The sequence below is a fragment of the Acanthochromis polyacanthus genome, chromosome 11 (genome assembly GCF_021347895.1).
Source record: "Acanthochromis polyacanthus isolate Apoly-LR-REF ecotype Palm Island chromosome 11, KAUST_Apoly_ChrSc, whole genome shotgun sequence".
Lineage (NCBI taxonomy): Eukaryota > Metazoa > Chordata > Actinopteri > Pomacentridae > Acanthochromis > Acanthochromis polyacanthus.
In genome coordinates, this window is record NC_067123.1 from 19,076,337 (window position 1) to 19,092,922 (window position 16,586).

The 16,586-nt window shown below is 39.0% G+C and overlaps 1 protein-coding gene across 1 annotated transcript in view; it reads right to left on the reverse strand.

Moving 5' to 3' along the window:
- The window catches only part of ctdp1 (CTD (carboxy-terminal domain, RNA polymerase II, polypeptide A) phosphatase, subunit 1), a 115,122-nt gene that overhangs the window by 94,715 nt on the left and 3,821 nt on the right, over positions 1-16,586 (reverse strand). The window contains exons 4-10 of the mRNA XM_022216164.2: positions 15,339-15,467; positions 14,475-14,625; positions 13,447-13,537; positions 12,769-12,935; positions 4,960-5,997; positions 2,110-2,251; positions 1,743-1,973 (exon numbers count right to left, since the gene is read on the reverse strand). Of these exons, the coding sequence (XP_022071856.2) occupies positions 1,743-1,973; positions 2,110-2,251; positions 4,960-5,997; positions 12,769-12,935; positions 13,447-13,537; positions 14,475-14,625; positions 15,339-15,467 (1,949 nt within the window). The remainder of the gene's footprint in view (positions 1-1,742; positions 1,974-2,109; positions 2,252-4,959; positions 5,998-12,768; positions 12,936-13,446; positions 13,538-14,474; positions 14,626-15,338; positions 15,468-16,586) is intronic.

The following is a 16,586-nucleotide window of genomic DNA, read 5'->3' on the forward strand; positions in this document are numbered from 1 at the left end:
ATGACACACAACTTTTTATTTCAATGTTATCACATGACTACAGTCCTTTACTTGCTCTCAGTAAGTGTATCCATCAAATCAGTAAGTGAATGTGTTGAAGTTTTCTCCAGCTCAATGCAGACAAGACTGAAGTGATTGTATTTTGCCCGAAAAATGAAAGGTCAAAGATCAGTTCTCCATTTGACTCCATGTCTCTAAAAGTTACAAATCAAGCCAGAAACTTTGGTGTCATTATTGACTCATACTTGAATTTTAACAACCGCATAAAAGCTGAAAATAAATCTGTCTATTATCACGTGAAGAACATTGCTAGAATCAAGGGTTTCTTTGCTAATGCATTTATTTTCAGTAGGTTTAGGTTAGATTAGTGTAATGGTGTGTTTACAGGTCTTGACAAGAAATCGATCAAGCAGCTGCAGCTGATCCAGAATGCTGCTGCCAGAGTCCAAACTAACGCCAGGACCATAATACACTGGTCCTCAAATTACGACACTGGCTTCCTGTTAGTCAAAGGATAAAGTTCAGAATCTTACTCCAGATCTACAAAGCACTGAATGGTCCTCGACCAAAACACATCCTGGACAGCTTCATATGAAGTTTCCAGAGCCCTCACGTCATCAGGGACAGGTTAACTGTGTGTTCCCAAAACCAAAAATAGTGAAGCAGCATTCAGCCTTCAAACGTTGGAACAAACGTTCTGAACATCTGAGGTCTGTTCAAACTGTCAGCTCTTTTAAATCAGACCTGAAAACCACATCGTTCACTGCAACTTTCTCTCAGATGGACAATCTATTTTCTTGACTTTTAATGCATTTTTATTGCTTAATTATGTTCTATTTCTATGATTTTAATGTATGATCTTAAAGTATACAAATAAATTTGCCTGACCTTGCCAAAAGAAGTACAACAGACGCTCCGAGGCTCATCTAGGAGCTAAAAACTATACACTCTGTGGTTTATAGGCATCCCCAGCCTCCAAATACCATCAACTGATTCAATAAAAGGCTTGTTGTAGAGTTTTATTGTTCCTCAGTTGATAGCTGAAGACGCTGTAGCTCTCCATTGGGAGTAATAATGCACAGTATCATACACCAGCAGCTGTTTTCGTTTACAGAGAAGGTATGGATGGAAATGAGGGCCAGAGGTCAAATCCATACATTTAAGATCTGTTATGAGCGATTCTGAGGTCAGCACTGAACAGAAATCCCACAAGCATAATTCCTACTATTTTTCATGCTTGTCATAGTATTGTATGACACCCAAGGGTCAATATTTCTTCATTGGATGTACATCAATCACATGTAGAAACATGGTAAAGATGTGAAACCCGATATCGGAAGATTATGGTGGATCACTCAATGAAATGACGGAATTGGAGGTAAATATGTCTGTGGCACTCCTGGTGTTTCTAGCCCACAGTAGTGAAGGCAGCTAATACCAGATTTAAGGATAACCCAGAGCACAAAAAGTTAGTTTCTGAAAGAAAAAACCCATGACTGTCAACAGGTAACAAACATATAAAAGCCTTCCTCATGCAGCTATTAAACATACAAAAGCATATTAATCTATATTAAAATTCTTGCTGTTTGCCTTCTCCACAAGTAAAATTTCTAAAAATGCTACAGTAAATATGACAAGTGTTTTATCATAAGCATCACGATATTTGAAATAAATGAAATCTTGCGTGATCTCCAGTATTAAATCATTGCATTATTATATAATTAACCCAACTCGTGCAGTACCTGAGACTAGACTGCTCTCTTTGATCAGAGAGCGATGAAGACCCTGACGCCTGGACAAGAGGCGGTGAACGTGACAACTGAGGGCCCCTGCGGATCAGCTTCCCTGTGACGGGGTCATATGTTCGAACTTCTGGAGCTGGTGGAGGAGGTCTGGGGTGGATGGGAGCTGGGTGGAAAATGGTCTTCTGTAGGGAGCCTTGACTGTCAGAAAAAGCTGCTGGACTGTTGCTCCTTCAAACACAAGAAAAGAGATCTCAGAGTGGGCATTCTCTCCATGATGAGGAGATTTTTAAGGTACTCCTGTCAGTATGTTTCAAGCTCTCATCTCCCAGGCTCAGAATGGCCTGTGAGACCACAGCTGCCTTACCGTGGTGTTTTAGAGTAATCCTCCTTCAGTGGGTACAGCTGCTCCTCCACTCTCTCCCAGCGCTCTAGACTGCTCCACAGCCAGTCAGGGTTGACAACATGAAGGTACTTGTAGCCTTGGGCCTGACGAACCTTTTCGGTACCTGGTTGACAAGGATGAAAGAGAATGGAAGCGAGTTCTGACCTTGCAATCAAATGCTATTACAAAACGCACACACTCTGTATCTGCTGAATAATTCAGATCAATGTTCTCATTTTCTTTTCCAGAAGAGAGAATAATTACTTGCTCAATGTTATTAGAAGGATAACAAGGAAACTTTGTCTTTTGGAGCCCCTGTCATTTCATCTGTCTGCCAACTCTACGCTTTTCTTAGAAATTCCAACAGCAACATTTGTTTTGGTGAAGTCCACTGAGAGTAGAGTTTCTACTTGAATAATGCCATTGACATCTAATTGAATCTTTGGGCGCAGAAGCTCATTAACCCCAGGTTATTTTAGATATGCATGGCTAAAAATCAAATACTTGTTCATACTTACTATCACTATTTTAGCAAATCCGCTGTTCAGCTGATGTCCAATACTCAGATTGCAGTAAATTGATTTTTATCCAGATCATTATACTAATTATTGTTCAATAGTTCAAAACTAATGTATGCATGTCAATAAACTGAAGTCATTTTTTCACAATAATCTAAATGTGCTGAAACAAAACAAACATCCAAGTTGAAGCCCCTGAGTAGACGGACTGCACAGAGGAGTCTACAGACGTGCTAGTGGTTCTGTGAGGGTGCAGTTTGTGATATATGGTAACTACTGCCAACATGCACTAGATCCAGAGTAATACCATCTCAGATTAGCATTGGCTAATTAGCACTATAAATTAAGTGTAACGCAAGTTTCATAGGAATGCCATTAGTTTTGCAGGAAACTGGTAGCAAATCAAAGATACTAAACAAATAGAAGCTATGATGTGCTGGCACAAAAAAATTAAAAACATAAGGGAATCCCAACCTACTGCAGTGTAAAGGGGATCACTGTCACTAAGACTCACCCTCTAATGACCATAAGCGATTGGCTAAAATTTCCTGACAATGCATCCAGCAGTTGTTGAGATATTTCAGTCTGGACCAAGGTGGACTGACAGACATTGCCAGGCTAGCAGCATGAGTCAGTGTCACACTGAGCATGAAAACGGTGCACATGGTATCCCCAGATGGACATCCCAGATGTAGGTAGAAGATGGCTGCTCCAGGTGACTCATTTCTATGTTTACTTTTGGTTAGACTCAAAAACATACTTTAAAAATGATTCATGTGTGAATTCTGTTTAGATCTTTTGCAATCCACGTACGCCGTTTCATGGAGGGAGCAAAGTTTCCCTGAGCCAAAGAGACACAGTGTCCACACTGATAGGAAATACAGTGGAAAGAAATAATCTGGAATTAATATTTAAAAATATTAACAACTTTAATGTATACAGAAGGAGGACAGATGGGATGAAAAGAGCTCAGGGGAGCAGTGAAGGGATAATGGTTGTTAAAAGTAACAATTAATCAGTCAGTTACCTTGGAGAGATGCATGTGATGAATGTATGCCAAATTTGCTGTACAGGCCACACAACAGGCCTTTTCAGCACTTACTTCCAGACTAAGTGACCCACTGTTCATATCGACCTGATTCCATCTCTGGCTGATTTTTATCTCCAGCTGATGAACGAGGCGAGTGATTGCCAAGTGCTGCTCTCAGCAGGGCCGGCTACCAAGGCAACGGTGCCACGTCCTGTGCTTGTTTTCAAATGATAAACTGGATTCCAGGCAATACAGGCGTGAATCCACTTTTGGTGCATTTTCTGAGCAGGACAGCAACAGCTTTGACAGTTTGAGAGAAGAACCAGAGTTGCTTGCATTTTAAAAGTAACATTATAGCCATTTGATTTAAGTTTCTCATCATTTGGGGAAAAAAAAAATCATTCAAACAGCCTCGAGAAGTTAAGACAAAGCAATGTCTTAATGTTAGTATAAACACAAGTCGTAATACAGTAAACTGCATTTCTGTTCTTCAGCTAGTTCTAATTACAGGGAACTTTACTATCTCAAGGAACTGTGATGAAATGGAATTTATATTTTGTCACAATTATGCAGAACTTCAAAACAAGCTGCCAACTGTGTTCATATCTGTCTTCACTTGTACAGCTTAATTATGAAAACAGACATAAAACAGGAATAAACATTCATTATATTTAAATGTAGTAATTACGTGTCTATATGGCATTTTGGTATTGATATTGGTGGGGTTTCCACTGTTGCTTTGGATTGCCTGGCCAGGCACATGGGATTCTCAGGAAACAACATATACACATCATCCAGCGTAACTGAATCTCATTGATCACTACGTCACTGTTTGCTCGTCACGTTCTTTGTACAGTACCAGAGCTATATCAAGTTATTGTGAATGCAATGAAAACATCCTTGTGCTGCTTCACAGATACCACTCACAGGAATGTAATCGAGGTCTCAACGGTGGTGGCTATTAAAGTACATCCGAAAGTTCCTAACTTGTGATGACAGCACGTTCTCCGACATTTATTCAAGCCTCACATTACCCTTCTTGAATTCTAGCATTATTAAAGATACCACGATTTGTATCAATCACAAATATCTTCAGCACATTGCTATAAGAATATAACTATATTTAAAGGGACAAAATGAAAATACAAAGTTTGGAAAAAGTATTGCAGAAAATCCAATTTCAGTCAGGCTTAAAAACACAGAGATAAATTGTTACAGATCAAATCACGTTGTCAAATCTGACACTGCTAAATGCTACGACAGGATGCATGTCTGTATACATACCAGCTCTTGCTGCGATGAGATGTGTTGTCCGATTGGGGTCTTGGGAGCTAAAAACCAAATTTTTGCCAATCTTGGCCCCAAGTGCTTTGGCATGGTAGAATTCACGCGTCCTCTCCATGGGGTAGTTGGTGGGGTATAGACCGCTGAATACTATCATCGTTCCCTCTAGCGTCTTGCTCTTCAGCTCTGGGACAATCTTGCGAATGTCTGGCGTTTCGGGGGCCTCCTTCCTCTGATAGGCTTCGTAGCGGGAGTAGTACTCTGCGTGGATCCTTTCCAGCACTTCCTCCAGGTAGATCAGGTGGTCATCCTGGTCATTATCGGCTTCTTCCTCTTCTTCCTCCTCATCTTCCATACTCTGGTCCAGCAGCTCCTCTCCCATGGTAACCCCAGACAGTTCACTGTTTTGTGACTCTGTTTCGGGCTCTTTCCTGTCTGAGCAGCCATTTCCGAGCTCGGGGTCGGGGAGAAGAACTCCTGAGGGTTCTGTTACGTCAGAGCTGTTTTCACCATCACCCTGACCTTTACTGTCCTCTTCTTTTTCTCTATTCCCATCAGTTGGCTCCTGCATGACTCCTTCCTGTCCAGATTCCTTCGTCTGACAAGACCTGCCCTCACTATCACTGTCTGTTGATGGGGGCTTTTCTGTAATGGAGTCATTGTCACTGTCACTGGAAAGATCAAAGTCTAAATTATTGGATTCATGGCTTGGTGCAGATGAATTTGTGCCTTCCTGTGCCTCTCGCGTCCCATCTTCTTTAACATCTGTTTTGTCACCCACCTGAGTTTCCTTTGACTCTGCCCCAGACTCTGTCTCAGTCTCTGACTCTTTACTTTGCCCTAGTTCATCCTCCCCAACCCCAGTGGGGTGTGTCACTTCATTTGTTGGTACTCCCTGAGAAGATTGAGGTGTTGCTGACTCTTCTTTTGCAGTAACATTGTGGTCCTTTGCCCTTTTCCTGAGACCATTATTTTGCTCATCAGCACCAGGTGTTCCTCCTTGATCTGTGCTCTCCGTCGGTCGACTTGAGGGGCCTCCTGAAGGAACAAGACATGGAAATCATCTAGTATTCAAGGCTACATGCAATAGAATCAAGACTTGAAGCTACAGTAAGATGAGCAACCAATTGATGAATTTAAACGCACAACTGATTTCTCTTCTCACACGTGGAGCAGAATATTTAATTAATGTCTTGGCTACAGTCAGTGGCTATTAAAGATTATCTTGTACAGTTAAGGTGCCTCATGCAGGACAGAAATCAACAAAAGGCTGCTTCACTATTCAAAAATAGAACAGAATGCATTACTTTAATATAGAATTAAATAGTGGGATGGGAGCATTAAAATGAAAATGTCTCCATTCCATTCAATATTTTTGATAAAAAGAGAAACTCGTTTTACTTTTCCAGCTCCTTCAATTTTATTGATCTAGTCCATGTTTTCCCTAGCAAACATTTTCTTCGGGTTCCTCACACTGCTCACAAGACAGTGAGATGGGTGCGTATATGTATTTCTAGAAAAGGGGGAGTCCATTGTGTATCTGTGCATAACATCAATGGAGTAATTCGGAGGACTCTGTGGCTAGCTTATCTGAAAACACTGCAAGCTAAGCACCAGCCTTTTTAGCTAACTACCAAGTTAAAGCAATTTTTTTTCATGAAACTACACCTGTCATTGCAAGTGCATCATCCATACACTGTACTACATGCTGCAATAGCACCATTCTACAAATGCTAATAGGTGAGCGAGCAAACTAACGGTTTTCCCTAACAGCACACATGACAAAAAAAGAAACAGTGAAGTTCAAAACATACTTCTATTGCAGTCATTGAGACAGGCAAACATAATGTCTGTGAACATTTATTTGATGGTAACTAGCTTATTTTATTAGTGATAACATGTCAGCTACAAAGTTTTAGCTAGCATGGTGATGCTATGCACAGGTGTTGATAATTAAGATTAAAGTACCTGCATTTGAGTTTCTTTTTTAGCATTGTGATAAGAGGTTCAAAGGAAAAGTGTCTTTACTTCATATTCCCACTACATTTACATTTTGAATCCGAAGTAGTTTATGGCAGATATTTTTTTTTATTTGCTCCTGTCACATATTTACCCATTGTGCACTCATTTTGTACTGCATTGCAAAGTTCTGTATCTATACGTAAACAGCACAACCATGGCTAGAAGTAGACAGAACTTAAAGATATTTTTGGTGCAGTAAAATAAAGTCAGAAGACTATAAATCATAAAAAAGAAAGAACATTTCCTCTGTTGATATTTTCAAAAAAAATTGAAAAAACCTGGCAGTAGCATGGTGTGGCACCACATGGTACCAATATTGAGAAAAATGGTCTCCAGATTTCACCAATATTTGACTTACTTACATGATTACATCATGGAAAAACTACTCTGCACATCAACTTGAGAAAGGTGTTTCACCATGTTGAATGTATTTTCAAACAACCTGCAACTCTGTACACCGATTTTGAACTATGTTGCATTTATTTATTGATCAAGCACAGTTTATTCTCCTCTTAGCATCTCTAATTGGTTTCAATGATTTAATTTCTCTGCTCTGTATAAACATAGTCTGTAGTTCAGCGGGTGGATCAGGATGAGTTGCAAGCATGTAATTTTGTGATTGTAATGAAATATCCAGACTTTAAGCGTTAATTTTTAGACACGATTTGGGGTTCAGAGGGTTAATTAAATTTGCAACTCAATTTTCCAGGCTCTATCATTATGTGCTTCATCCAGTTTTTTGATTGATGTATTTATTTAAACATTTTATGCAGTATCCACCTGCTCTAGATTACAGGCATCACAAACCAAATAACTTCATTAGCACTGATGGCTATGGTCTGTTTCACCATGTATTTGACATGAATGCATTCTGGAAGGGCTGTTCCTCTGTAATTATAAACCTCTTAGCATTAACTTCCGAATGTGTAACACTAGTACATGTGACACAAGGAATAACCCAGATTTTAGTTCAAGAAGAGCTGCTCTGACTGCCCTTGTTGGCAAATTCTCCTTGAAGCAGAATCTTTCTCTAAGGCAAATCAGATTCCTCTGGGTACACTGAGTCACTGGCATGCAAGTGACTCTGTTTGAGCGTGAAATAAAATAGTAAGTGATAACCTGTCAACAACACAGAATTTGTAAAAAGTGCTGCACTGATGCTGAAACAGTCAAACTTAACAAATAGTTATGATTATTAGAAGCAAGGAAATGATTTTTGAATGAGACAAGAAGAAGCAGAGTGAAGTGAATCACATCCAGTAAGTTTGCTTGCTTAAAAGTGTATCAGTTAAACCCCACAGGGCCGCCATGGACAAGACAGGGCAGTGAAATAATCAGCGGAGGCAGGGCACGCAAGAGCAGACCAGGGTACATCAGCCCTCAGAGGAAGAATAAATCCTTACTGTGAAAATATTTAAAGACATTGAATTTTATGCAATATAATGTGAGTCAGCACAGAGTTTGGTGGAAGCCTATCGTTGATGCACTGCCACAACTTTGATGTTTTTTATGTATGCATTTACATGGCAGGGGGACAATTGAACCTTTTCCTTAAAGATTCCCACCTTAGATTGTGTGGTGTGTCAGTTCAGGTGGTCAGGATTACTACACAGATGTGGAAATTATTGTAAATTGAAAATGATTTCTCGATTTTGACAAGTTGTAAAATATTATATTGTTCAGTCCCAAGTATCTGCGACTAAATGTTTTGTGCCTTTGTAGATACACTGTGATCTACAAATTGTAATGTGTAAACAATATTGTTGAAATTGCACTTACTTTTGTTTAAAAAAATTCAGGATGTTCATAATGTTTTATAAAAACGATAGCTTATTAAATGTGAACATTTTCAGAAAGTATTTTGGCACTAAAACAAAGAGAAATATTTTGAGCTGTTGTTATTTGTAGGTTATTATGTTATGATTTAATTGGTCCGGCCCACTCAAGATCAAATTGGGCTGAATGTGGCCCCTGAATAAAAATGAGTTTGAACCATCCGTGTTAAAGTGACAACATTCAAGCATACGTGACGTTTGCCTTAACCCACTTAATTGCAGTGACAACAATTGTTGCCGCTCATTTTCTTTTAATTTTTATTCTGTAAAAGTGTTGTTTTGGCTTTGGACAGCTAATGCAAGTTTTAAAATCAAAGAATAGTTTGTCTGCTTTGAATTGCATCAATGTCATGCAACTAGTGTGAATGGTCACATGACTAGGCCTCTTTACTTCCACATATTGTCTCCTCTTGTAACATTTCTCTGGTAGCAGTGATCAGGGAACACCTGCACAGAATACATTTTGACAAGACAGGTGCTTAATCAGCAGTGCTCTAAAGAAATGAAGTTTGAGTTGTCGTGTGTGTGTTTCTGCGTGCACCTTTTTTTAACCGTTCTGTTGCTTTTGTTGTCGTTTGCTGTATTTATCATCCGGCTTCGTGGCTTAACTTATTGTTTTTTTTTGTTTTGTTTTTTTTTTAATCTGTGTTGAATCCAATCATGTGATATCGCAGAATATAATATAAATTCCGAGTACTGACGTCTGCTGTCATAATGGTGTGTTGGTAAAAGTTGAATGTACTAAAAGCGAGTGGTCACGGTAATACAGAGTGCTTTTTATGACACAAATAAAAGCCATCCCTTATCACATAAAGCTTTTATTTTTTATAAAGATTTTATTTTCATGTTGCCCAAAATGCCTCATTTAAATGTTGCTGATTCATCTGTGCCTCATTTATGGTTTTTATGGTTTTATGGTTTTGTGATAACCAAATCGCATTGTTTTGTTTTATCATGCTGTTGGAAAGCACTTTGGTCTTCTTTTATGCTGTTATGAAGTGCTCTATGAAAACATTTTGATTGATTGATTGAAAAATTTGGGATTAAACGGGTTCTTCACAGCTTCATTTAGACAAACCCCCACAGTGACAGAAAACGCCACAAAACATGTGCAACATTTGACATACATGCCAGACTGGACAATAAATCCAGTAAGGTAATGCATAATAATGCACTAATAAACAAAAGACAAAATCTAACGCCATCATATTACAAATTATTTAACTGCAGCTGACAAACTGTGACTCAGTGTGACAGCTCACTTGTTTGATGTGAAGAAAAGTACACAGTGTGACTTGCCATTAGATCCTGATGGATCCTGTTGGGGATAATTTATAATAATATGAAATTAATGAAGTAACTGTTGTTGCTCTGTGTGTATAAATGTGCAACACTCTCACACTTTATAAACATTTTTATGGATCCAGATGTTGGCTGATGCTGCAGGTATTTAATAAACTCTGGTGGAAGACTCGTCCAAACCACGACTTTCCTTTGAGTGATTATCCACTACTGCATCTGCATGCATTTCAGGTGTGTGCTGTGTTGAAAGTGATATGGAAATCTCAGGTCTAGATAGTAAGATTACTGTTGCAGCATTTATGGAGAAGTGACCAGGATGGTCACGACATGAAGCTGACATGTTCAGATGCTGCCAGATTAACAGAAAGGAGTGCATGTCTGAAAGGAGCTTTAGTATACCAAAAGGTCAACAGAGCATTTGACATGGTGATCTTCTCTTGGACCACAGGATAAACTACTTCAATCTGCTGAATCTGTAGACTCAATTTTAAATTAGAAAGCTCATTAGACATTACCGGTAGATGTAATTTCTCCCCTATGTGACTTCCAAGTAAAAAATTAAATACGTAGCATGGCATAAAATTTAAATTAGCCTCAGGCATAAGTTTGATGTACAAAAATAATATTATTAACAAGTTGTCTGTAATATATGATATGATATGTTGAGATTTACTGGAACTGGTGGGCTTCCACTTTCTTTATCCACAATGTAATCTTGTGTTTTACTCACATAACAAACTGTCTTGCTGTCTTTGAATTGATGAACACCGGCTGCTGTTGTAACATGGGATCAGTACAATCTGCAGTTATTGGTTAATTGATGTGATAGCCTGAGAGTGGGTGTAAATATGGGAGACGGAATCCCATAACAGACCCCAAGAAAACACACTAGATGGCTTCAAGCAGCTTGTTTCCAGCAATGATCATCAGGAGAATAACAATGTCAGACAAAAGAATCCCTTTATGCAGGGCCACAACTTAGGGGTTCAGTACAGAAGTGAGGAACAAGTACTAGAACCCTTCAGAGACAGTCTTCCCCTATTCATCAACATGTGCTTTTTCATAATAAGGTCTGTGGATCTTAAAAAATATACATTTGAATTTTGTTAAATAATAACACAGTTTTAAAGCTAAGGGTGCAAAAGATTAATGGTTCAGTACGAGCTTCAATTATGGGCATGCTATAGCTGATCTACAGCAAATGCTGCACTGTAAAAATGTTCTGGGTGTAACCTGCACTTTCGAATTTTAATTCTGGGAATGATTTATGTACCCATAAACAAACCCTGGATAGTAAGTGTTTGGCTCACATGCCATGCCAAATGCTGAACAGTTTGGGACTAATACACGTACAGCTACCTCAGGCTGTACAAAGAGCACATTGTGCAGCATCCTAACACTTTCTAGTTCAACAGCACAACTGGGGTTGATATGTGAATGCATTTAGCTTTGAAGGCTAGTTGGTCAAACTATTTTTGACCTGATGATGATGCAAAATAAAGATTTTTACAATTAAATGTGTAGGGATTATCAGTAACGCCAGGGCGTCACCACAGCCAGAAGTAGGATTCATCATCTGGAAACCATGAAATTCTGCTTAAATTTTGTGGTGACTGATCCAATAGCTTTGGATGTAATATTGCAATATTGCTAATATTGCAACTAGAGGTAGACTGATTTTTGGATCCGATATTCAGCTTTTTATAGCTTATCCGTCTGTTTTTCTATAAATATACCGGGCTTTGCAAAAGTTCTGTTACACTCGGCTTCATGATCTTTAGAGATGTTTACATGTCGGAGTGAAAAATTCCATTGAATAAACTGAAAGTTCTACCTTATAGGCAGGTGTCCTTAATACAATTTTTTTTTCTCCAGTGAAGTTGTATCAAGATGGAAGTCAAAAGAGTTGAGATATCTGCTCTCCTTTGTGTTGAACATCAGCCGGATGACCGTCCACAGAGTCGCGGAGAGGCTAAAGAATGGTGAAGATCTTTCAGGTCTTCACCATTCTTGGGAGATCACTGAAAGATCTTCACCATTCTTCAGCCTCTCCGCGACTCTGTGGACGGTCATCCGGCTGATGTTCAGCTGCTTGGCTCTGTCAGACTTGTTGTGGCCAGCATGAAGGAGAGCAGATATCTCAACTCTTTTGACTTCCATCTTGATACAACTTCACCGGAGAAAAAAATTGTATTAAGGACACCTGCCTATAAGGTAGAACTTTCAGTTTATTTAATGGAATTTTTCACTCCGACATGTAAACGTCTCTAAAGATCATGAAACCGTGTAACAGAACTTTTGCAAAGCCCGGTATAAACTGCTTAATCCTCTGTAGGGTCGCCAGGGGCTGGAGTCTGTCTCAGCTGATTTATGGCAAAGATAAGGGACACCCTGGTCAGGTCATCCATCTATCACAGGGCTACACACTGATAGACAGAAGATATAATGGACTGTATAATAGTGAGTGAATCTCTATCTGGCAACATAATCTAAAAGTGCATCTCACAGGAAAGTGAGCCTACTTGTGGAAACATTCACTGGACAGTGCTTTTCTTGGGTTGTTTATTTGACCCTATATATTGCATAAGCCATTTCACGGGGTCTTTCTCTGGATGCATCTTGTTATCAAAGATGTGTGGGGGCACTGTACCTTTCTTGGCCATCTGAGCTTCCCGTGACCCAGGGGGAGCGTTGATGTCTCCTGTGCCCTGGAAGTAGATGTATTTCTTCACAGTGATGAGGTTCGGTGCAAACTTCCACACATCCTCCCGGTCGTCGATTATACAGACCATCGAATCCCCACAAGGGAAAAGATTCCTGTTATTAAAAATGATGCACAAAACACTAGTGAAAATGCTGAGCTTTGTGATGAGCCATTATTCGTCTGTCTAGGATTGTAGTGTTGTTTCAGTGGCAGATAAATGAAATGAACTAAATTTTTTTTCCATCAATCTTCTATTTTTCTTTCCATTTGTTAGCAGAATTACTGACAATCATTCTGAATTGACACGGAGAAAAAGAATAACAGTTCTGTATCATTTCTGCTTATGCATCAACAATTAAACACAATAAAGACAGAACGTCTGTTTTACAAAGTGTAAAACAAGCTCAGAAATTATTTGGATGAAAATAATGCTGCCGAACAGCAACAGGTCAGAGGATCAAATCCTTTTGTAATCTTCTAAGGGAAACATTCTGAGTCACTTTTGGGATTTTTTTTTTTTTGCTTTAAAACAAAACTGGCCTAGAGAGAGAAGTGGAGGATCACCACAGACTAAACTGTGAGCAATCGATTTAGTTGCCATCTTTAGCAGAGGGCAATTCCCACCTAAGATTCCCTGTCTTGGAGTACGGATCGATGCATTCATCTCTAGAAAGGATTCGGTGAGAGAAAAGCTTCTTTTCAGGGTCCAGAAAGCCTAAGAGAAAAAAAGAAGAAGAAAAAAAGATGCATATTTTAATACCAACTCAGCTGTGGCTTCTTCTCCAAGGCATGCCAGCTGCATTGAAATTAGATAAAGAGAACAGCCTTTTAATACATTTTGGTGACCTTTTCTTCAGTGTTTTCAAATGCCATCAATCTAACTTTCTCTGGATTTCTTACAACGTTCGAAAAGAAGCATACAGTCTGCAATGAAACCTCAGATGGAGATCTAGCATGGCTGAACAAGACAGTTGTTGTGGAGGCTGCTATAATCACAACAGAAGCTGTCAATAGCGGGATCACTGCTCTGAAACATACCGACCCTCCTGCATCAGGGTCAGTAGTAAAATCCAATTCAAAATGCATTAAACATTCATCATATAGAGGCAGAACAGTACTGAGGCTGAGCTGAATCTATTACATACAGTATGATGAAAGATTGCAGCATGAATACCAAAGGGATGCAGCATAAACACGCAACCAACACTTCAATAGAACCCAACCTTTAATCATACAGCTGTGAAATATTTTTCATTTGGAAGGATAGCAGCATCAGGATTACTTACGGCAGCCAAATGCTGCCAAAAGAAAGCTGGAAAAAGAAGGACTGACTACTTTAGGGAACCTGCTAAAATGTTAATGCAAAACAAACTGGCTTCAATTTGCATTTTAAAGCTCAGCACCCCTGAATACAACACTGAATGACCAGGACTTCAGCTGCAACACAAAGCATGAGCAGATACTTCCCTCTTTTGGACGCAAACAGGCAGTGCAAACAGAAGTAGAATTTAAAGTCTTTGCTTAAAAATGCACTTAAATCAGGGCAAATAATGGAATCTGTACCGAGAACACATATAATAAGCACATATGACTGCCCATTTCCTTGGTTAGGAGGGAAAGGTGATGTAAAATGCAAAACAACGGCTCCTTACCAGCAATGGTGTGTGCATAGAGGCGGCTCCCAAATGTGAAGACATGCAACTCATAAAGTTTGGCAATTTTCTCCAGGAATTCTTTGCAGTGTGGGCGTAGTCGTGTGTGGAGCATAGGCTCTCCTCGGCCGAGCTGGAAATGGAAAATACCCTGAAGGAACAAAAAAGGGTGCAAGTATTACAAAATAACGTAGAAACCGCAGATTCGCATCTCAGCATCTGTAAAGTCAGATTCTGAATAAGAATTTCAGTTAATCAACAAAAGCTAAGTAAGCTGATCGTCACATAACACCACCACCTTGCTTGGCGGAGTAGTTATGAAAGACTGAAAGAGATTTATACCATATCTGGCTTTTAATGGTAAATTAAGAACTACAGAAACTTCACTATTGCATGTCATAAAACAGAATTCTTTCTTTTAATTTCGGTTTATTGTGACTTGACACAAACAATAATTTTTCTGTCAATATACCATTTACAAGCAATGAGACATACCCGGTCTCAGTTGGATACACTTCAGCACCACGGCCTCACTGGCATGACCCCGTAGCGTATAGGGGCTAATGTTTAATAATATAAGTTGATTTAAGTTTTTATAGGTGCTTACGGCTACATAACATATTAGTGTTATTATCTGAAGCTTTTTTTTTTTTTTTTTAAACTTGTGCTACTACAGAACATTCATTAGCAACTTGGCGCTCCAGTGGTGGCTGCTCAGCAACACTTATATAGCACAAATGTTGCAAAAATGCATTTCAGGTTAAAGCAGAGGAAAAGGTAGGAAAAACAACAACCCTGACACTCCATCTCGATCATGTTTACGTGCACATCATAGTATTTAATAGTGATATGGGAGACTCCTACCTTATTGGACATACGCTGGCAGTGCTGTTCAGTGGTATGGATCAGTGTCTGGTCCAGATCTACCATGAGGACCAGCTTTTTGTTCCGGTGGAGTCTCTGCTGGTCTTCCCTGCCCAGCTGTTCTGCTTGCTGTTGGATTAAATGAAGATGATGAGAAAATATCAGCAATGTCTTTGTACAGCCTCTGGTCAAGGTTTGAGTTAATGATTTACTTCAGACTCAACATGCAGGACTAAGCTTTCATCTCTCAGTTTGTGATGAACCACCTGAAACACCAAACATGCCAGCGGGTTTTAAAGGTACGTTGTCTGTAAAGAAAATCTCCAAAATTACAACATTTACCAGAGCTAAAAGGTGCAAAAAAATTTTAAAAACTGACGGATTATCAACTTCTTGATGGTCCCTCAACTAGTCATGTACGCCATGCAGAGCCATAGGGAAATTTAACTAAATCTGAGCATACATTTCCCACAGGATTAATAAAAGCATCTATCTATCTAGATGAAATATTTTTGTAGCTAGCTACCCAAGCTTGAGATAAACTAATCTGTATAAGTTGCAAAAATGTAAGCACATATCTGGAGTACATTGAGCCCCCATTCTGTTTTTTTTGCAGTATTTTTAATAGTTGGGGATGCATGGAAAACACTGTACAAGTTAATTCAATTTATCCCGTTGATTGTATAAATAATCAATCAAAAATATAATGTAAAACCTTTTTTTCAGATTTATGGCATTGCATATTTATTAGACTGCACAAAAAGTATGTTTACATTCTCTCTACATCTAGCCATGGTTGCGTTATTTGCCATAAAGGTGCAGGACTTTCTACTGCAGTAAAAGAAAAATGAGGCCACAGTGAGTAAAAATGTAAAAGGAGCAATTGCTTTTTCCCTCCATTTTTTGTGTGTATTTTTTGCCCTTGATAAAATACGGAAAGTAATCGGCCTTCAAACACATGAAAGAGTTGCATTCAGCTGAACTGAAAAAGTCCAGAAATCTGGGTCAGTATAGAAATCAGGCAAACAAATCTGCCTTTGGACCAAAACAGCAACAAAAGCTCAAAAACGACTGACCTGTTGTGCCCCAACATTTTTTATTTAAATACTTATTTACTACATAACCTGCACTGACTGACTACTTATACCTTGACCTAACCTGACTGTTATTGTGCAGAGCTATATTAGTATTATTTGTTTAACACAGTATTGTACTCTAAATACTGACATTTTTAACTGATCTAACATA